Raw genomic sequence first — 22,470 nt, forward strand, 5'->3', positions numbered from 1 at the left:
CCCTTTTAGAAGGGAATGTAAAGTACTGAAAAGGTAAGCATACTCATTCATATAACCCTACACTTCTCTTAATGAAAACATAATTCTTTTTTATGCAAAACCTCTCTCTAAACCTCCTATTTAAATGCACCAAAGGCACGTAGGAGCAATTCCTGAATCCAGTCATAAATATAAGACTTTCCAACTTAAATTTCTTCTTTGTTGCAAGCCCATGAAGAGTGAAAAAAATGCTGTTTTCTACATGCTTTCATGTTATCATATGTTTCTCTCAGCAACAGCTATTCCCTTTCTCTTGAAACAAAGTATCAGTGCAACACTTCAGACAGACTTTACCACTTCTATCAACCATCATGTTCTCAAAAGAGAAATAATTGGTCTGGAAGCTAGCTTGCCCCAGTACACAATGAGAAAGAAAAGATACAAAACAAAAAAAGAAAACCCACTGAAAAGATTATTTAGTCTCAGTGAAAAAGAAATCAGCTGAACATTTAATGAAGTAAATTGCCTGAACTTCACTGATTGGAAGTAGATCAAATAATTTTGTTGTTGTTCACCGCTTCTTTCAACAGGTGAATAAAAAGGCAGGTAAAAAGAGTTCATAACCACTGACTGACGGATGGTTCTTGAAAAATCCTTTTACTGTCAACAGCATCTAGCCAAATACTGGGGAAGAAAGTGGTGAACGTTCAGATGTCAAGATATATTGAATTTGACTCTGTTGTCACCCCTATTTCATGATACTCTCTTCAAAAAAATTGATTAATGTGCTGTAGAATATATATTAAGCTAATGTAGCAAAAAAACCACAATATAAAACTCCCAATTGCATGTAGGCACACGAGAATGTTGATTCAGAGATGCAACAGAAATATTTTTGTGTTTGGAGTCTAAACAACAGGATTTGAAGTTTGAATTGCAATTGCATACTTGAAATAATGCCTATGAGCCAATATTCATAAACCAATCTTGGGCTGAATTAAGCCCATACAATGTAATTCATAAAAAGGCAAAAATTATAGAAGCGGTAATTTGTTTGCAGACAGCTTCAGACAGGAGGAAAAAAGTCTAAATTTAACATTGTTCACTGGGACTAGTTCACTCTGTGCTTCTCTTAATTTAGCTGGAGAAAAGCAAATAATATACAGTATGTACAATACAACAGACGGCTCAGCAGTGGAACATGAAATGAAAATGAAATATCTGTAACTTGTTTGTGCTCAGCAGTTGGTGGTTATCCAACTTTATAATTATCAACATAAAATTAGAGTGGTGTGTTCAGAATCCAGATTCGTTATCCCAGCATGACTGGGATGACTGTTCCTTGAGCTGTTTCACCGGATGTTAAAAAAAGTGTTTTCTCATTATGCTGGGGATTTTGTTACACGCTTTTGTCCCACACCCCCTAAAAGTAAAGGAAATTGAAAGCAGTAAGCGCTGCAGATGGCTCAGCAAAAGCACTTGCTGGTGGCTGTTCATATCTGGCAAAGATTCTGTGTTTGTCAGATACCTGGTGTGAGTCAGATACAGAAGGGGATGCAAATTAGATTTATAATGGCTAATTTGTCACCCAAGCATTTGTTTACATATACCTAATAGAAATATTGTCCTCAGTTTCTCAACTTGTGGGGTAACAGTCAGATTCTCTTTTTTGTCTGCAAGAGAGTGGGATTTTTTTCTCTTATATTTATGACAAGTCTGTGAACCTGGAGACAGTAATGGTTGGTGTTTCCCCACACCATATCTGCAGTTCTTTCACCTGTTCTTGTCTCTACAGTATTTTTGCATCCTTCTTTTTGATGCAATCTCCCAATGCAATAATGGAAATAAAGGCATAAGTATATATAAATATATGTAATTTAAAATGCATATTAAATAACGATATACATGCCGAAACAAATTTATTAAATCCCGTGTTTGGTGGGCGGTTCTAAAGTAACATGAGTGTGTCAGATCCTCACAATGTCCCCAGCCAGTATAACCCAGTCAGTAAAATCCCTTGTACAAGCATGACCGATTCCAGCAGGAGTCCCTCGCCAGCACAGCCTCAGAGGTTTGCAGAGGCAGAAGAATTCAAACAGCAAAACAACCTCTTTCGCTGGAGGAGCTCTTTTCCCTACTCCAAGGGGCTCTGCTTTTTCAGTTGTGCAGCTACCGCTATGCAGGTGAAGCATTTGTAATGCCTTGGAAATATGAGTGCAAGCAGCAACGAAGACATTAAGAGCAAGTATAGCAATCATATTAATAGCAGCTGAAGACTGTAGTTGTTAAGACCTGAGTCAGGTATGTTTGGAGAGTAGGATTCATTTTTAGCAGCACTATCTTTTACTTTGCCTTTGTTATTTTCCCCTCTTTGCTTATGGTTCAGAGCTTTAGGCTTAATTCTGTATCACTACTGTTCGAGTCGATGGGAGTTTTCCGTTGACCTGGATAGCAACAAAGTCAAACCCTTCATTTCTAATCAGAAAATACTGGCTGTAAACTGGAAGAACAAGGCTGGAGGCAAATGGGAAAGAAAACAGGCAATCATGAATTAAATCCAGTTTACTAAGTTGTATGAAGTATTAAAGTACACCATCTTGTTACTCCCCTACAGAACAGATACAATCACAATTGCTTATTGGTGTCAGTTAGAACATCCAACTCTTTGAAAGCAAATGAATATTTTAGCTACTTCATGTAGCTTGGGCAATTACAATTTTTGTTCATAGCCTGTTCTAAATTCATACTGTTCCACAGCAAAACTAACCACGACAACACTGAATACACTGTCATTTCCTCTGGATGTCCATACCACGTCATACTGAACACAATTCACAAGCAAAAAATGAAATAGAAAACAATGCCAAATTTTATACAATACCTCTTAAGGTGAGAACTCTGTTTACAAAAGCCAGTATCAAAGCCAGCCACAAAGCAATGAGTTATAAAAGATAGTTACAGTATTTGTTAGGTATGATTGCCTATTCTAACATTGAGGAGTTATGGGATAGGGGACTTGGGGAAGAAGTTTTAATTTGTATCTGTGATCTGTTCATTAAAGCAATTTCATAAAACACCCTGTGCATCTGTAGCTGTTTATTTTAGCTCTGGAGCATTAGACACATTCACTGTTTCTTATGCAACAACAATTTCCTCTTTTTCAAATATTTGTAAGGAAACACTTTTTTTTCTCCAAATTACTTTTGGGTAGCAGTGCTTGTTCAGCAGATTTATCCCAATCACAATTTCTAACAAATCTGGTGATCACGGATCATGAGTTTTCTTTAAGATCTTTGAATAGGAGACCTACTGGAGGAATTTCATAAACATACAGTTCAAAAACAAAAAGTCATTTATTTCAACAATCGAATGTATGTTTACTTCAAGGTTTTCTCTGTTTCTGGTAATCATTTCAGCACCTGAAATGACATTCATCATTTCTCTAACTTGCATTAATATTTTCAAAGCATCTTAACATTTCTGTAGAAACTCTTGAGTCCAGTCAGTTGACCCAGACATGAAATAATTATTTGTGTTGATATCTTGAAGGATATTTAACAGAAGGAAGATAAATAGCAAGGCAATAAGCTTGAATTGTGTTGTTTATATTATTTATATAGAAGTGTATTGTGTCTGCTTTTTGAAACTTTTAAGTCATTATTTCCAGCTCATAGTGTGCCACAGCAGAAGTAATTCTTATTCACTGTTCTTGCACAATGCTACTCAGTCAAATAGGAGAGATGAAAATAGAAAGAATTTTCTTCTGACAGTTGCTATAACGATGCTAAGTTATTCTTTTAGCATGAATTGAACTTCAAATATTTTGAATGCTGCTGCTTCTCTTTGGAAGCCTACGGGTATAGTTTCATTTTAAATTGCATGGTATACATAAGAGTTTTAAACCACAGCATGTAGTAAAACTTGAGTTATTTTATGTGGGAAGAAAATTACTTATTTTTAAATGGTCTAAAATCCCTGTGAAGATCTCAGGTGTGCAGGCTTTTTTCTTCTGTGCAGAGATACTTTTGTTTGTTGGAATATAGCCTACAACACACATGTGCAATCATACACCATTAGAAAATTTCTTCCTTTCTCTTAAGGTGTGGAACAATCCACATGCCTGAAAAGCGCTCTGGTCAGTCCACTTAATGGTAGAAATTAAATACTCTTTTCACAGCCAAGTCACCTCCCCCTTTTGGAAATTGACTGTTTCAAACAATGCTAGCACAGAAATCAGAGCTTGAGCCCCTTTGGGAATACTTCTGATTTAACAGCAGATATCATCTTACTATAAAACATTTTGCAGAAAAGGAGGGAAAATATATATTCCTTCAGCAAGAACTTGCAATGTTTCAGTTGTTAGTGTTTGATTGCTTACAACAAACCAGATAACGACTAGTTTATTTCCAGTAGAGAACCCATGTCACATAAATGTTAACTGTGTGATCAATGCCATTAACTCTCTAAGATGCGGGTTGTCCCCAGGAGCAGCGGGCACGCTCCTTCGCCTGCAGCTCAGCGACTGCTTAATCACCACATGTCATTCCCTGCGGGATCCAAACAGGGCCAGGGTGTAAGAAAGGAATTGCCATTTCAAACTTGCAATTTCTTCATTTCTTACCCACATTTAAATAGGATTTTATTTTTGTACCTTGCAAACAGTTCGTTTGGGTTTTTACTGAGGGGTTTGGGTTTTTTTTAACATTGTTTTTGTTTGCATAAAGCTCATTGAGTATTTCCCCTCCTTTTCACGCAGATCAGAAATCAGGTTTGTAGTGCAACCTAAAACAGATTAGGGTTGTTTAAAATAAGAAGATGAATGCATACCCAGCAGCGCATAAATCTTACTTAACGCTTTCCCTTGATGGCCCCTTGAAAAATGTAAGGTGCAGAGATTTCCTAAAACCCCGACAGTCTTTCCGTATGAAAAAGGGGGCAGAGCTGTAGATCGAAGCAGCTTTACCGTTATTAAATCTGTTCTCCCTGCTCCCAGAGCGTGGAAGGAGAACACCACGAGAAGGCGGTGGAGCTGCTGAAGGCGGCCAAGGACAGCGTCAAGCTGGTGGTACGCTACACTCCCAAGGTGCTGGAGGAGATGGAGGCTCGCTTCGAAAAACTGAGGACAGCCCGGCGCCGGCAACAGCAGCAATTGCTCATTCAGCAGCAGCAACAGCAGCAAACCACACAGCAAAACCATATGTCGTAGGTGAGAGGATTCAGTGGTCTTCCCTAAAGCCCCCTGACGGCACCCTGCCTGGGCCAGCAGCTCCCCGGGATCCAGGGGTCCGTCGGGACGGGGCTGGAGAGCGGCCCTGCTGCCGTGTGGCTGGGTTGGGGGCTGACGGCCCCAGGGGGTGACGTGGGGTCCTGGGCCACGGGCAGGGCGAGGGGAGTCCGGGGATGGGGGTTCAGGAACAGGCAGGGCCCCAGCAAGGCCATACTGCAGGGAGGATGATCGGAGCTCATTCTTTAGTACATCTCCACACGGACTGTCCTGGTAAAAATGCATTTTGAAAAGAGGTGAAAAGCCGTAACAAACTCTGGAGCCAATTTCCAGCTAATAACCCCGAGATCAATAGCCACTAGGCAGCCCTGGCTTACCTGCAAGCAAGGCTGTGTAAGAAGTCTGTTGTTCCTGGGAACGTTTTTTAATTAAAAACCAGAGCATCTGCGACAAGTAAGAATATGCTACCAGATTTAGACAGATTTTAATGTATTTTCAACTAGTCTGTTACCGCTCTGCAAGAAAACATCAGGATCTGCTGCTGGTACATGAAGAAAAGTCTTCCTAGTCCCTTCCCTGCTATAGGGAACCCAAACATCGCTCTGTGGTGACTCCGCAGGGAACATACAAGTGCTTACTTCTCATCTCCAGTTTGGTAGGAAGTATTTCATTCGCTCTTGACTGACATTCAATATTACAGTAGCTTCTGAGAGGCTTACAAGTTTCCCGGTGCAGTCAAAACACATGACGTGAGGTACAGAGATTCTCCCTATATGCAGTTTTTCTGAAGTCAGTGAGAGTTTGTGACATAAATACATGTATAGATACACTCCATTTGCCCAAACGAAATCAAGTAGGAAGCACGTCGCAATGACTTACATCCCAATCCTCCACATCTCATACCAGCTGTTCCCAAAACAGCGTGTTTGTACCAGTGAGAATCTACAAGTGACTCAAAGTCCCCAGATGGTCAGAAACTGAAGCTCCCAGTGATGGTTTCATCGTTATTAATGTTAACGCTGTCCTGTGTTGATATTTAGGGGAAAACACCCACCTTGTAGACCCCCTGTCCTGTGACCACCAGAATTCCAGCTTTGTTGTTGCAAACAAAGGCTGTGAGTGGGATCTAAATCCCACCTCGGGGCTTCAACTCGGGCAGGAGGTATAAACAGTAGTATTTCATGAAGGTAAGTTTTGGGTTTCTGTGTAAAATAGGGCCATTGCAGGAGATGAACATGCAAATGGCACAGTCTCATGGGAATTTTGTCATTTTTTTAAGTTACCTAAATCTTTTCATTAGCAAATAAGGTATTTTTCCTGATTTTAAATTTTTCTTCAAACTGAAAGGGAAGAAGGGCAGGCAGAGACAGCTGGCAACATAATTCCTCAGTTCCTTGTGCTTGCTCTGAGAAATGTGTTTCTTTAATTCTAGGTTATTCTCAAGAAAAAAAAAGCCTCAATCAAGAGTTCAGTAATCAAGCAACCAGAGGTGTACTTCAGTATTCCAGCAAAAGGAAACAACTATGGGAACACAAAACAGAATTCATCTGGAGAATGTGCAATACAAGAATAATGTAAAGACAGCCATAGGGAGGGTACCTTCACGATAAAGCTTTTCAGCACACGGCAGTCACAGATACATAGTACTTCTGTGACTCTGTTCCTAATGAGAACAGCATGATAGGTAAACCCTATGAAACAAAGAAGTCCAGGGCTTCCAAATAATTCTGTTTGATCTAATCTTGCACTCCTTACTGTGGCAAATTGGCCAGTTGGCTTTCTGTAGTCACTGAAAGTTTTTTTTTTTAAGGAGATCAAGATTGGCTGCTTTGGGGGACAGAATCTTTCTCTACAGTTATCTCCAGAAATTAACAACTACATCAGTTCAAAATTTTGCCACAGACATCAAACTCATACATCACGCTTCATAGCCACTTTGTACTATATATTGTAGAGCTGTTTTAACCTAACTTCCTGTTTATAATTTTCAATTTTCCCTCTGGAAATAGCAATTTACTATATTTATAAAGTATTCCATTTGTAGAAGCAATTGGCTTTTTACTCTTGGTGTTTCCATATATTTTATTATGCATCAGAGTGAGAAAGTTTTAGGTCAATTTTAATTTTATTAGTAGTAAAGTTAGGGAATCCTAGAACTGTATTTTTAAATGTAGGTATTGCTTGTATCTATTATAGTTACTATTCAGAAATCTATAACTGGATATATTATATATTTATTCCATAAAATATATATTGTCTGAATGTACCTGTTAGAGAAATAGGGTCTTTGCTTAGCATGTATTGCAAATGTAGTAAGCTAATGTTAGCAAAAGACCAGGCTTTGTTTGGCAGATATTATGTGACAGCATAATCTCAGCTTTTCTGTATTCTTTACTTTATTTTCCAGTCTAATGTTAATATATTTTAGAGAGGAGGAAGTACAAGTTGTTTCTTTTAGGACTCAAACATTATCATTTAAATCAATTTGAAGTTAGAGTTGACTTTTTTTTTTTTAATCAAACCAAATTGGAATGTGCAAACAAAATATATAACTAAGTTCTTAAGTTTACATGTCTGCTTTTCCAAAGAAAATAGTCAAAGCTGGAAGGCAATGTCATCTACTTTGAAGAAAATAAGAAAATGGAACCCCCAAATTCTAAAAAATATATCATTTTCAGCATGCCTTCTATGCTTCATTAGAAAAGACTGGGGGAGAAAAGGAGCTTAGGGGAGAACCCTCGCATGTTGAAAACTCCAGCTGATGTCAGTGTAAGTTTAGTAACGGGAGGAATGTAGAAATGGTCTGAACCAGTGTTCTGGTTGTGAACTTGGAACAAAGTCAGAAACAATTAATATTTTGAAGGATCTATTCTCAGAAAGAAGCAAAGCAAAAGAGGGGAAAATGGCAGCATCATAGCATATGTTAGAAACCAAATGCAGGCTAGCCAAAAGTCTTGACAGGGTTTGATCAGTGTAAGTAGCCATTGAAAGGAAATTACTGCATTTTTAAAACCAAACAGCATGAATTCATCCAGAGAAGCCTCATTTTATACAGAGAAGCAATTCTATCCAGTGGTCATTGGTGACAATATCAATTAAGACAGTGGAGTTTGAGAACTAGCAGAATTAAAGATGAAATATATTGTATTGTGCTCTGCACGGTGTCTTTTTATACTTAATAAAATTGTACGTACCTATTTTAAAACTGTATTCTCAAACAGACACTGCTATTAATATTGACAGTATATAAATTGTTATTATGACTGCATATAACTGTTCTGTATCTCATCAGTATTATTTGAATTACACCGATAGCTGCATTTTCAGAGACCAAGTATTCAGATTTAGTCAGCCCACTGTACTGCAGTTTTCCCAACCACCTCTCCACCTCCTCTCCTCCTCTTCCTCAAAAAATTTAGATTTGATGGAGTGGAATGTGCTGATTAATAAATTTCAATAATAGAATGTCATTCATATAGAGAAGCATATCGAATTCATTTTCATATATTATTATTCAATAAATTATTTATACACACTAAAATTACCATTCTAGTCTTTGCCAACATTTAACAATAAGATGAAAGAAAAATATAAGTAAAATACAACTGTCAATGAATTTGAAGTGGAAGCGGGAAGAAATAAGTGTCACTTTTCATGCCCCTTCTGATCAATAAAACATATAGCCACTTAATCACAGAATAATCTGTGTCCCTAAACCTATCGTCTGCATTTAGTTGTAGACCGTCTTTTCATTTGTGATTTAAATGTCTTTGGTCCTGATGCAGTAAGGCACTTCCACACGTGCATTGCTGAATTAGGACCCAAAACAGGTGCAGGGAGGACAACACTTTCCACATGCAGGTCTGCAGGTACTTGGGAATCGTATTTTAACTGATTGGTCTCCTGGCATTTGCTGTTTCACTACACTGAATTGATATTCCTTCAGTCAGCTTAGTGAGTTTTATTGCTCACATTTACCCTTGGGCCTCCCTCATGTTTCTCTGCACTGGCAGCAAACTGAGGTAGGAGATCCAACAAGTCTTTTCTGGCTCTTTATTACAATAACCAAAGGGGTGCCGTATGATTTTTACAAGCTCTCGCATCATGTTCACTTATGCCAAAGATCCAGATGTAAGATCTAATAAGAGATTCAGGGTTGGTGGCATTTACTTACTGAAGTTGATGGATCTGCTGTGCTAGCCATAGTTTTTCTGTTTGTGACATCTGATCCCACTGGCACTTTATAGGGGGTTGAAGGATTTCATAGCCCTCAATAAAGTGAAAAGCTCACCAGGTTGCATTTTCCTCTTTTCCTTCTGCAGTGACAAATCATAGATGAAAGGTCAATGAATGCCCATGAGTGGAAGAAATCACATAAAAATCTACCTGCCGTTCCCTGGTGAATAATACTGCAGACCACTTTGTCCTATACATCGTACCTTTTATATGTATTTATCACAGCCAGGCTTCCAATCTGACTTAGGAACATTTGGGAACTCTTGCAGAAGGCACAAAACTATATGCCACATTTGCAGGAGAAGAAACTAATTCATCTACTAAATTTAGGGATTTTAGAGTTCTAAATGAAATTAGGATCTCATGAGCAAACAAAGTTCCTAGAATAAAAAAATGCTAAAGAAGGGTGGTTTTGCCTGTGTTTGAAATAATACAGGGTTTTAAGCATAATTTCAGCTTTTAAAGTAATTATGCTCATAGATGTATGTTATTACAGGAGGAGAAACTGTTTCAGAAACTAGCAATTCTTTCTGAATCTTTCTGAAAATGGCTTAATAAAAGAAAACTGACCAAACAATCTCCTAACGCAGAACTGTGTCTAGAAGAGCTAAGGGGATCCTCCCATATATAAGCAGAGGATTATCAGCTAGACGTACTGTCCTGCATAAGCACTAGTGAGACCATTTCCATATCCAGCGTTCAATAAAACAAAACCGTTTCAGACCCAGAGGGTATTTGGGGACAATTTGCAAGAATGTGCTGCCTGCTGCGATACGTGTCAGATGAGAAATGGAGCCTGTTATGCTTGTCCATGAGAAGGTCAGGACGAATTAGGGATGTGTTCAAAGAGTCTTGCAAGCAGACGCAGGCTCACCCTGCCTGTCCATGAAGCGAACGCAGACTTGGGCTCTGAACCAGCAAAAAGATTTAGATATATGTTTGATTCATTGCCTCTGCCTTCAGCTGTCCAAAAGCAAGCTGCAGAGCTTACGCTGATTGTTTCCATGGTCAACAGAGAGTTAGAGGCATCCCTTGAATGCGATTCATTCCACCTGTCTCTGACATCTATCTTAAGAGGATAAGGCATCCCATAAAAGGGTTTGTAAGCAGAGCCACTGACTAAACAGCCTAAATTACTAGCTTGAAGTAAGTAATGTCTTTTGGGTTTTTTTGCTGCTTCACTCATACACAGCTTCCTAATAAATAAATAAACATCGAGCCCCTAGTGTTTGAATTCCCTAGTCTAAAACCTGTACACGCGTAGCTCAGATGACTAATAGGCCTTACACGTGATCTGGTTTGTAAGGAGGTTCCTGTTGCTACAGATGCCTATTCTGAAACAAGAACTTTAAGAGCTCAGCACAGGTATCATTAGCAAAATGCTTTGGTTGTGGCATATCCAGGAGCAGACTGCAACAAGCTTCGGTCTGTGAATGCTAATAGCAGGAGTCTGTACTGCCAGCTGTAACACTGGGCTAGTGTGTGTGCATTTTACCATACCTGCAGCCAAAAAACCGAACATTTGCTTTTGATTTTTGGTTACAAACAGGGATGCACAAAAATTAAAGCCATCAAACTTCCAACATAGGAATTTGTGATACCAGAAGTTACAGCAAAACTTGAGCAGTTCTGAAATCTAGAAGCCTGCAGCTATCTAGGATTAAGTAAAAAGATTACAAAAGCAGATGTCTATAAGAAACAGCCAAAATCCATGAGAAAAAAAAAATCCCATAGGGATTTAATTTCCAATCTGCTTTTAATTTACTTTCTTATAGTTAGTTTCACTCTTATCAACTCATCTGACCAAAAGGGAAGCATATGATTCAGCAGTTGCACTTAACTTTTACCAAAACCATAAAGAGCTGATAGGGTAGATGAATACCTCTTCCCTTCCTTCCTCTCTCCGAGGCTTGGATGAAGCTGGGTTTTGTCTGCAAAAAGGTGACACCCAAACACGTCCCAGTGCTGCAGAGAGTTTCTTCATTACTCATATTACAGTTCCTCCCCACCAGCAATTCTCAATATGTTTCCTCAAAGTGGGCATGTTTTAGAGACCCACAAATGCATGTTTATTTCAAGGAAAACTTGATGTTAAGCCTGAAGCTGTAAAACTTGTCCAACCTTTTCATTTTGACATCCCAAACCAGACCAATTATTGCACTTGTAATAATCCAGCTGGGAGCCTGGGATTAGCTTGTAAACTGGTCCAATTAAAAACTGTATCCCAGGAGTCACTTCTCTAACATTTCTGTTGAAATGAAAGATATGTGAAAGACAAACACAAAGTATAACTTCTGAAGTACAGAGAGTAGCCAGTGCAGTGTTACAGAAAGGGGAAAATACTTAGGATTTTCCACACATGCATGAAAACTTCTCCAGGAATATAGAATAATATTTTTCAACAAGTTACTTTTCTATGTTGGGAGGACAAGCCACTTCTCTGCTAGCAGGTTTGGGTAAGAATAAGGCAAGATGCCTAGCTAAAATGAGAAACAGCACGGGAAGAATCCTGGGTATGTTAAGGTAGCCATGAACAATTTGGTGTCTAAGGGTGGGTCCACCTCAGGTGAGAGTAACTCAAAGATACTTCTCCCACTCATCTCTCTCCTATCCCAAGTCTACTCGTACCCAATCCCCCATGTCCATTAGCTGCCTTCTCATGGCCACCATAGTCAGCTGTCTTGCTTCCCCCACACAAAATAATTTAACTACCTATGAGGAATACGGGGGGGGGGGGGGGGGAAATACGTTGAGGGGGTAGAAAAATGGTAGATAAAACTTGAAAAAAAAAAAATTGTCAGAGTATACTGAGAACGTCCCCTCTTTCCTGTGTCAGCTCCTTTTCAGCAGGTGATAATTTTTACCTTCATTTATTTACCTGCTGACAAAGCATTTTATGCTATGGCACTGATTGTGAGCAGCCATACACACTCTCCTCTGGCTGAAACAACAGCTCCTTCTCTGGAACCAGTGGACATCTAGACCTGCTGGAATGTGTGACACGGTGAATTCACGCACATGCAGTAGGTCAGGGTTACCGTGCACACACTGACCGTCTGAGCTGTACAGGTGAAGAAGATCCAGCATGTCTGGCACACAGACCCATGTCTGTCTGGGATTTCGGAGATCAAATGTGGAATGAACCCCTGGCGATATCCTAACATAGAGCTAGAGCCTTCGGCCGTCGAGTCTGGAAGTGTTTGTGTTATAAAAAGGCATTCAGGAACCCATGTTTCATTTGTTTCAAAACTATTTCAAAGTAAGTTTTCAACAATAAGCAATGAGAAACCAAGAACCTTTCTTAAACTCTTAAGGACCAAATGTGCAGAGGACTATTAATTTCTCTACTAATTTTATGCTTCAGGTGCAGCACTTAGGCCAGCACCACCTTTCCACCCTCGGGTTTGTGCATGTTGGGCTCCTCTTGTCTGCGGCCTTGACAGAAAGAACCGTTTACCACTGGGTCTTAGTAGCCCTAAAGGAAAACATAAACTTGACTGCTTACAGGCAGGGGACTTAAGCATCAATTAACTCAGACTAGGTCTAGTGCTGACTAGGTCTTTTGTAGCAATATTTGTCTCCACTGTTTTGTATTGCACCGAATAGACAATTTCAATAATTTCTTCCAAAACGTGTTAGATTTCTTTCCTCTGTATACGTAGCACCTTTACAGCTCAGTTGTACGAATAAATCTCAGCTGGGCAGAGGCATCGCACAGCTCTCAGTTGAATAACTGCGCTAAGGGAGACGCCTGGTGTAAAGCGATGCTCATCGCAGCTTCAGCTGCTCGTTCCAGTCTCTGCTGCGGAGTTCTTTTTCTGCTAGCATTCGACAGCAGATACGCACAGAGGTATGCAACACTCGTTCAGCCTATTTCTACACATTTTACAGTGAATGGAAAGTTCAAAAAAGGCTCCATTTAACATGCACGATAATAGCACATGAGCGAATGCTCTATGCGCTAAGAATGGCAAATAGCAACAGGATAACAGCAATAAAAGCAATATTCTTACCTGGGTAAGAATTCTGTGGTTAATGTAAATATTGCTTAATATGATTAGTGGACTGCACACACTCAGGGTCTGATCATACTACACCTACTGTTGCTGCTGTTAAAGATTATACATGTGCTGATGAAAAAATTACACGGAGCACCCTTAGGCAAGTGTATCACCCGCATTGAAGTAAATGAAACATGAAGCACATGTCGTTGTGCCTTGCTGAAGGGAGCCATGTGAACCAGGTGCAGTAACAATTTGATGCAAGTCATGAATCTCACACTCCAGCAGCTGCTCTGCTTTCGGGGGGGACTTGCCAAAGGTTGTCATCAAACTGGGTTTCCCTTGTAGCTGTGATTTTCTCAAAGATGCTAAGAGTCTGTACCACTGCCTGGCACTACTTTCCTCAGGGCGGCACCCAAACAGTCCCAGGTCATTAGATCCAAGTGTACCTATAGACTAAGCTGGAGAGGCATTTTATTTCTCCCCTTCTAGACACTCTGTAATATTTTCCTCTTTCTCCCCAAACTCTAACGAAGGCTTTGATATTTAGCTTAAATATGCAGGTATTTGAAATTTTTCCTTTTTTTCAGTGGGGAAATCAAACAAGGAGCTACAGCTTGTACACCACAGCTTATCTTCTCAGGCAGCGTCCTCTCTGAAAGACCTGGGAGAAGACAATACCCAAGAAGCACACAGCTTGACAAATCCAGGAAGCCTCAGAAAACTGGCACCAGTGTTTGAAAGAGAAAAGGACATTGCCAGAGGAAGGCAGCCAGGAAGATAAAACAGTCCTACCTCAGGCAAGCTCCAGTGGTGAAGTCCAGGCACTGACAACTTTCACATTTTTTCCCATGAAATATAAGGTGCAAAGACACCTGGGAGGGAGGCAAGGGCCAGATCTCCTGTTCAGTCTTCATGTTCTGAGTACGGAGCTTAACAGCAGCCCAAATTCTCCAGTTCTGTTAGAAAGCAACTTACGCTGGTAAGAGTTACAACCCTGGACAAAGAGGTAAAACGAGACTCAGCCTGGAATTGGCCGGTGTGACTGCATAACTGTTTGCCAAATTTAAAGTCAAAGACTTTAAGGCTAAGTAAGGCCAAAAACATATTTTGACAAAACGTATGTTGATTGCTTGAAAGCTTCAAATAATAATCTCCTGACATCTGTAAACAAGTCTTCCACTGACTCTGGTGCAGCTGAGATTTGGGTTCTTCCCTGTGTCCCTGGCTAAATCTAGGATGATTAGCTTAAATCTGAATGTAACGAGGATGTAAGAAATAAGTTGGTAGCTCTAATGGAAGTGCAAGTGATTTTCATGAGATACTGAAGAGTTTCCAGCACGATTCTTTGCTGAACTAATGAACCCTTGGCAGCTACCTGCATAACAATTAGTACACCTCCAAAGCATGATTTAGAAGCAGTCATCTTGCCTTCAGTAAATTATTCAGCTCAGCTACTCAGGAGTAATACCGATCTGGTTTACTAAGGAGATGAGTGCAATCTTAAAGCAAATTTGCTCTGCAAGCCAAGAGTCAAAGAATGACAATCTTCAAAGCTGGAGAAAAAAATAAGAGGAAAAAAAGAATAGTTCCAAATGTCAAATCAGAAGAAAACTCGACAGATTTCTCTGACTGTAAAAGTAACTGTTGAAGTGGCTGAAGTGACTCAGGAGTCACCTGACATTATTTTTTTCAGAGGCCAGTGTCAGTGAAGGAATGTCATGCAAGATATTTTGTTACATAGCTTTGGTTTAACAGCAATTTAGGATTTATTAATATTTTTGAGATGGATCACAAGATTAAGTTGTATAATTTTAACAGGACTTCATCATCAGCATATTTAACAGAGTGATTCAATGGAATTTATTACAATCAAATTTGCAACTTAGTTAAAGATTCGAAAATGGCAAGGATCACCCAAAACTTACAGCAGGGTTGTACACAGTTGGAGGTTAAATCAAATCACACACACACACAGACAGATATAACAGCTCTGGACCACACAGACGGACAAAATAGTTCTGAACCAAACTGCAAATGCACGCACACATCCAGATAAAACAGTTCTGAACCAAGTTTTACACACAGGTGCACACAGAGGTGAACCTATGATTAAAATTTCCCTTTCATGAGTTTCATGAATTACTCGCTTCTGTGCACCAGCATTCAGCAACAGACGGTCAGTGAACCTTGTGAAATCACTCCTTTAAGTCCTCCCAAACCCACCGATGGACGGTCTCTCAACCCTCACAAAATCTGCCCCCAGAGGTGTCCCAGCTCAGCGGGTGACACGGGGTCACACAGCCCACCGCAGTCCCAGAGACCCAAAGGTCTCACCTTGGATCGCTGTTCATAGGGTCTCGAGATGATTGGCTTGGGTCATGATTTTACATTCTGGCCACAGCTCCTGCTCGGCCATTCTGATACGCAATTCAAGCAGCAGAAGACCCAGGTGTGGCCAGCGCCAGGCTTCTGCACTCCCAACCAAAATCACAGCCCAAAGGGAGTTTTTCCCAAAGCTTGCATAGCTTCTCCCGAAATATCAGAGTGGTCCTGATGTACCATTCCGGCAGCAGATTGCCCAGGTGTGGCCAGAGTGTCTGATGCCCAAGTCACTGCACTTGTAATCAAGATAACAGCCTGATGGGAGGTTTTCCCAGAGCATGCATGGCTTATCCTGAAATCTCAGAGTGGCCTGGGGCAGGGGGCGGGCGCTGAACTACCACAAGGCACAATTAATTGCAGCTAACATCTCTCTAAAACAGAGGTTTCTGGTCTAAGCCAAGCATGAACCTCTGCAGTTAATGAGGGAACAATTATCTCCAAGGGGTGATTCACCTCATCTGTGTAATGGTTACTGGCACAATATAATACCTTTTTTTTTTCCAGCGAAGACAGCAGAAGAATTTTCTAATCCTCCTCCTCCCTCCCTCTCCCCTCTGCATTGCCAGTCTTTATTCCCACCCCAGCTTTAACAGATTTCTGCTTCATCCATTGAAGCAGCATAAAACCTTTTTCTTACCTTCCCCATTGAAAGTCCTGTGGTTTCTTGGTTTGTCTGTAGGAACATCCTATTCCTAACTTGTCACTGAAGAAAATACATTGGGTAATTATATCTCTCCCATCTCAGAATATTGTTAATGGGAAATGCCTCTTTTTCTTTATTCACTACAGAGGGGACCTAGATGAACAGGTCAGAGAGAAGCCTAAATTTTAGATGCTACATAATGCAACAGTCTCACTGACAAGCACAAAAATATTTGCCACCAGGACAGTAACTGCCAAAGATTAGTGCACAGAAGCCAGGCAAACTCTCTGACTGTATGAAGCGAATGGGCAATAACTGAGACAAAGAACTATGTCTGTGTGTCTGTAGCATACAGATGGCATTGAATCAACAACTGCTAGGATGTAATTCTAGGAAATTGCATGCTACCTGGCTAGAAAACCATCTGGTGATACGTATGTTGTTGGTTTCAAGAGAACAGAACATTAAAGATCAGAGGGATCACACTGGCTGAAACCAGGGCTGGGAGCCTCGTAATCCAACTCCAAAGAGTGGAAGGTGACCCAAGTGTTGCAGTGAGCTCCCCCCGGACCCCCCATATCTGTCTTCCAGCTTCCAGCAACTTGGAGCTTCCTTGGAAGCTTCTTGAACCACAAACGGGTGTCATTGTATTTAGTAGCCATTGAATAATTTCTCTTACATGAATTTTTCTAGGGGCTTCTTGAAGCCAAGTGTTTTCAGCAACCACCCACCCATACTGCAGCAGAGTTTCACAGTTTACTTACACGTGGTGCAAAGAACCAATTCATTTTGTTTTCAGTTGACTTTTTTTAAATTAACTAATTTGATGCCCTCTGGTTGCTCTACCAGGACAGACATGGGCTTTTATCACACCCTTACCTTTTCTCTAGGTCTTTTAATAAAGAACTGCATCTTCCTTGAGTCATCAGTCTTCTGATGCTGGATAAATGGTAAGAATTAAAAATAAAACAGAAGTCCTAGGTTATTCTGCAACGTACATTCCTTGTAGAGAAGCCATTTGGGAATCTTTGACCACATTTGTTGCCTTGCCATGAATCTTTTCCTATTCTGCTAAATAAGTCTTCAGATGGGAGCACCAGAGGAGCCTGTACAGTGTGAGGGCACACTGAGATTTGTATGATAGCATAGTGATATTTTCTGATTGCTCATTATCTCTTTCTCTAGAACACCTAATACCATTGATTATAACTCTCAGATCACTTTCCTGAGTGGCAATTGGTAAGATAACCCAAATTTTATATGTGAAGTTAGCAGTGGTTTTCCCCATGTGCATCATCTTACATTTATCAAAGCTGACTTTCATTTGCCATTTTAACAGCCAGTCACTGAGTCCCATTAAGTCCTTTTGCAGTTCTTACAGTCTTGATTTATTATTTACTATCCTGATTTGTTAACATCAATAAACTTTTTCTCCTTTCCTGTCACATCTTTTTCCAATCACTTACAAATGTTACACAGTGCAGATCCCCGCAGAACTTCACTAGTGACTCCACTGCGAAAACTAACTTTTTACTTCAACCTCATCTTTTCTAACTTTTCTCCAATTATTTATCCAAGCAAAAGGAATGACAGGATTCCTATACAATTTTGATTACTTTTTAAAAGTGTTACCTTTTTTTAAGCTATTTATTCAATTATCTTAAATTGCTAAAGAGCAATTTCCAACTGTAGTAAAATTTGAGGTTTTATATACAAAGTTGTTTCGGTTTGTTTATTTAACCTCTTCTCTCCTCCAGAGAAGTTTCGCATCCCCTCTCAAATTTGAGAGCTGCTGGTAGAGGGGGTTCGGATGATCTACTCAAGGCTGTTGCTACTTATACCTCTTAAGACTGAGCTTCTTCTGGGCTTGCATATATGGAAAGCAATATGGAAAGGAAGATTTGTTTAAAAAAAAGGCAAACCATGTAGTAAACAAAATAGCTCCCCATGTTTTACATACATTTGGCTTTGTGTAATGGGCATTTCCCTCTTTTTTTTATTTACAAAGCAACACTAGCAACAAAACCCTAACCAGCAGAGCTTAGTCTTACTAACAGCCTGAGAGAGCCATATGGCCAAAAGAACAAAGACATTATTTCATTAAAACTTGAGCAAAACAAATGTTTATATTGCCAAAAAAAGATTTAATTTACTTTAACTGCTTGCCTGTTGCCTTTTAACAATTGCTTTGGGAAGAACTAATAGGAATGACAAAACCCCACAACTACCACGTAAGACCATACCACACCGTCAGCAACCTGCAGCTGTGCCCGGGGGTTCCTCAGCCCGGCACGTTGTTTTCCCTTCGCCGTTGTCACCTGGTTGGTTTGGGACCACTTTCGGGGCACGCCACGCTCCCCGAGGACTTCTCCTGCTGCCTCTGCCGAGCCCTGAAGCAGCGCCGCTTCTGGAGATGCTCTGCTTGCTGCACACACACACGTCCTTACTGCACCTATACGTGGGCTGCCCTATACGGCTACAATGTCCATACGATGTTTAATCCTCCCTTCTACCCCGTATACTGGCCCGGAGGCCAAATGCTGCCTGTTTTCCCACAGAGCTGCAGTCACTCTATTTTGTATCTTTAAGCTAAAGCATTTGTGATGCTTCGAAGAAAATCAAAAGCAAATGAGCAGGATCTATGTCTGGAGAACTATTTGCTCATGAAATGGCGATCCGATGCTGTATTTTACAACTAGATCCCCAAATCCTCTAAAAAGACAAATCCAAACTCTGTCTGAAATCCATTCCCTGAGTGTCTGAAGCACCACCTGCCTCTTGCTAAAAGAAAACACTCCAGAAACCGACTTCATACTGAAAACGTTAACCATATCTAAGCAGGATAAATTAATTTTACCAAAATCTGTAGCAGATGGCACATAACATCATAAATCATTCTGCAGAAAGTTTACCAGTATAGAACTGGATACAATAGCAAATTATCACAGAAACCTTTCACGTACAGATTTTAAGATACTATAAAAAAAGGTGACAAAATTACACTTATGCAATCAGCAAATGACTAACTGTGCTTTTTTAGCACTTTTAAAGTGCTATTATTTATTAGGTACTGATTATGTCTTAAAGGTACAATCACAGATCAAAACTGCATTGCAACGTATGGTACTCAAAAACAGAAGAAATGATTGCCATCTATAGTCCAAGGCATGCAACCACAAACCTGGATTTACAATGCATGCCCCTGGCTTCACCGGGGAGTCCATGCCATCCTAAGCTGGCTATGCACAGAAATCATAGTGAATTGAGACCTTACAGACAGATTTTCTAAGATATTTGGGTGCCTAAAGGTAGAGGCAAGATCAAAGGACTAGAACCCAAAGGCATCACCGAAGCTAGGAAAATCCTTCCTTTTAACCATTTAAGATCAGAAAATGAGGGTTTTTTCAGGATAATCCCAACCAGTGAAGCTCCCATATCACCCGCTGCCCCAAAAGAGGAAAATGGCCAGGGCAGTCCTGTGTTCCGTGCCCACTTTGTGTGGCCCTTCACCCCTTGTGTGACTGGAGTTTGCAGGTGTGGTGTGATTTACCCTGTACTACTCTTACACAGCCCAGCAAATAAATGGTTGGATCAAACGATTCCTCCTAGTTAAGCATTTCTGCTGTGGACAGCTGCTCTATATGTTACAAAGATGCTTGTTTAATAGCCTGTCATGAAACCAGTAAATGCGAAGGGGATGGGAACAGGCAGTCGATAAAAGTTTGGGTGCAAAGTCAGGTTGGGGATGACAATTTCAGGAGGACTGACCACAGCTTTATCAATGCCATGAATCAAGTTACAAATATGAATTCTTAAATTGACAAATTACAAATTTAACGGGCTGCAGCAAGCCAAGTGGTCAGGACAGTCTGGGTCATCTCCAAGGGTGGGGTTTGACACGCTATGTCCTTTAATTTGCCACTTTAAAAAGGTTTCTGTGCCTTTCTCTAGTTCCCTGAAAAGTATCCCTTATTAAATTATTTCTTCTTTGCAGTTTTAAAACACAATCTAAACAGACAGGTTTGGGGTTTTGCTCGTTTGTTTGTTTCAAACATTCCTATAATTTGTGGGGTTGACTTTGATTGGCAAGTTCTTTGCAGATGCAGACATTCCTAGCTAGAGTGGAGCCATATAACAAACTTAGTTCTGCCCATCTCTATTCCACCATAAATCCTAATACTTGCGGAACAAAGTCCTGGCAAATGTGAGAATGAGATTAAAGGACAGTTTAATCTGATGAAGTCCAAAATTTCAAACTCAGACTGTGGAGGGAATCATAATTTGGAGAGATGGTACCATTTGGTGTATCAGCATTTTTTATAATTGAGAAGACTGGGAAGCAGCAGAAAAAAGGGCTTAGTTTAAACGCATGAGTACAGCATCCACATTCATTAATCTGTTTCCCCAGTGACTCAGATGGAAAATTGTTTTGTGCAATTTGCTGCCACTCCACATCACAACAACTTCTGAAAAGTATGAGCAGCAGCCTGGCTTTTTGTCATGCATTAGTAATAGCAGATGGATTTAGTAAGGCAGCGTACACTTTTCAACCAGTTTTTCCTTTGGGGGAAGAGATAAGCAGGTACAAGCAGGATAAGCAGTTAAAAGCACCCTGTGTACTGCAAGACAGACCTTGCTGCTTTAGCATCCTTAAATGTGCAAAACCCCAGGAATCTGACATGGGTGACTGCCACCACTTTAAGTCACTTCATCACAGGATTTTAAAGGATACAGGTTAAAAAAAAAAAAAAAAAAAAGTGACAAATGCTGGTGTCAGAAAAGTACAGGCATGTAGGGAATTATGCCAAATTATACTGCCTATGGTGCAGAGAGAGGACAAAATAAGTCTGCCTGGACATTGCTGTATCCTTCAGCAATACCCCATGAGTGACTGCCTGCACACATGTTCATTCTGAGGGTATTCAAGCCAGCAATTACTTCAGCATTGGAAAAAAGACCACAACATGCTGTGCTGTTTTGCTGCAGGATCCCAGGGTGCTCCCCAGTCCTTACAGCGTGTCCCAGCAACACTGCGTTTTGCAGCTGAATTTTCTCAGTAGTGTAACAGACATAACACAACAACATGCTCCAGCATGTGTGCCTGAGCTAACTGCTGATGCCGTTTCATCCCCAGGTCATTAATCCGCTTCCCACATAGTCACCATTCAATTCAACAACAGAGATTACAAATACCTGTAGGTAACACAGATTTCCCTTTCTCCGTTTCTCATTCAATAGTCTGGGGCGCTGCGGCAGCTACGATGTGTAATAAGCAAACCTGTTCAGCTTCCTTGGACATGACTATTCAAAGTACGTGGTCACTATTGGAAAGAAAACTCCTCCAACACTTGACAAAGGCAGAGAATAAGTAATGATACATTGCTATTTCAGCATGTACACTTGATATTTATCAGAAGCCTCGCTGCAATCCTAGAGCTCCAGCTTGCCCCAAGAGGATCAGGTTTGGCAAGGAGACCTCCTCTAGAAAGCAAGAAGGTCTAGAAATATTTACCCGAGTCACTCAGCAGACAGTTGTAGTGGATGAAGACCTCCCCGTTACTACCTACCGCTCATACTCCCTCCCAGGCCACAGCAGAGTCAATGGCCATCGCGCTGCAGGGCTCCAGCCCAGCGTCTGAGCGAAGATCCACCTCCCGCAGCAGCCCCGTAGTTGCAAAGCTCTTGGTCCGGGATATCCCCACAGCCTGGTGAGGAGGCTTCCGTGGGCTCTAAGTCCTAACCCTGCCTGCTCTGCACAACGCGAAGCATGCCTCCTTTGTGGCCAAAACACGTCTCATCGCACAAGGGACACAGGTGAAAGTCAGGATGAGCAGATCGCTCCCATCACGTGCCCCAGCATGCACGAGCGGTCCTGTCGTAGGACTGAATGGGCTCTCATCACAGGATGGAGAACACCAGCAGTTTAGCCGTTTATTAGCTGTGCTTCCAGCCACGCGACCAAAAAGATCCCAGAGAGCCCTTCAGAAAAAGGGGATCGTACG

At 40.8% G+C, this 22,470-nt stretch overlaps 2 protein-coding genes across 4 annotated transcripts in view; one reads left to right on the top strand and one right to left on the bottom strand.

The window, feature by feature from the left end:
* LIN7A (lin-7 homolog A, crumbs cell polarity complex component) overlaps positions 1-8,744 on the top strand; it is a 49,452-nt gene extending 40,708 nt beyond the window's left edge. The window contains exons 5-6 of one of the 3 annotated variants that reach the window (XM_069773618.1): positions 4,973-5,181; positions 6,636-8,744. In XM_069773618.1, the coding sequence (XP_069629719.1) occupies positions 4,973-5,181; positions 6,636-6,678 (252 nt within the window). In that variant the 3' untranslated portion in view covers positions 6,679-8,744. Of the gene's footprint in view, positions 1-4,972; positions 5,199-6,635 lie in introns of all 3 variants that reach the window. The other 2 variants (XM_069773620.1, XM_069773619.1) reach the window with 2 other exon arrangements.
* MYF5 (myogenic factor 5) overlaps positions 1-22,470 on the bottom strand; it is a 279,874-nt gene that overhangs the window by 245,403 nt on the left and 12,001 nt on the right. The window lies entirely within an intron of this gene.

The sequence above is a fragment of the Haliaeetus albicilla genome, chromosome 28, assembly GCF_947461875.1.
Source record: "Haliaeetus albicilla chromosome 28, bHalAlb1.1, whole genome shotgun sequence".
Classification (NCBI taxonomy): Eukaryota; Metazoa; Chordata; class Aves; order Accipitriformes; family Accipitridae; genus Haliaeetus; species Haliaeetus albicilla.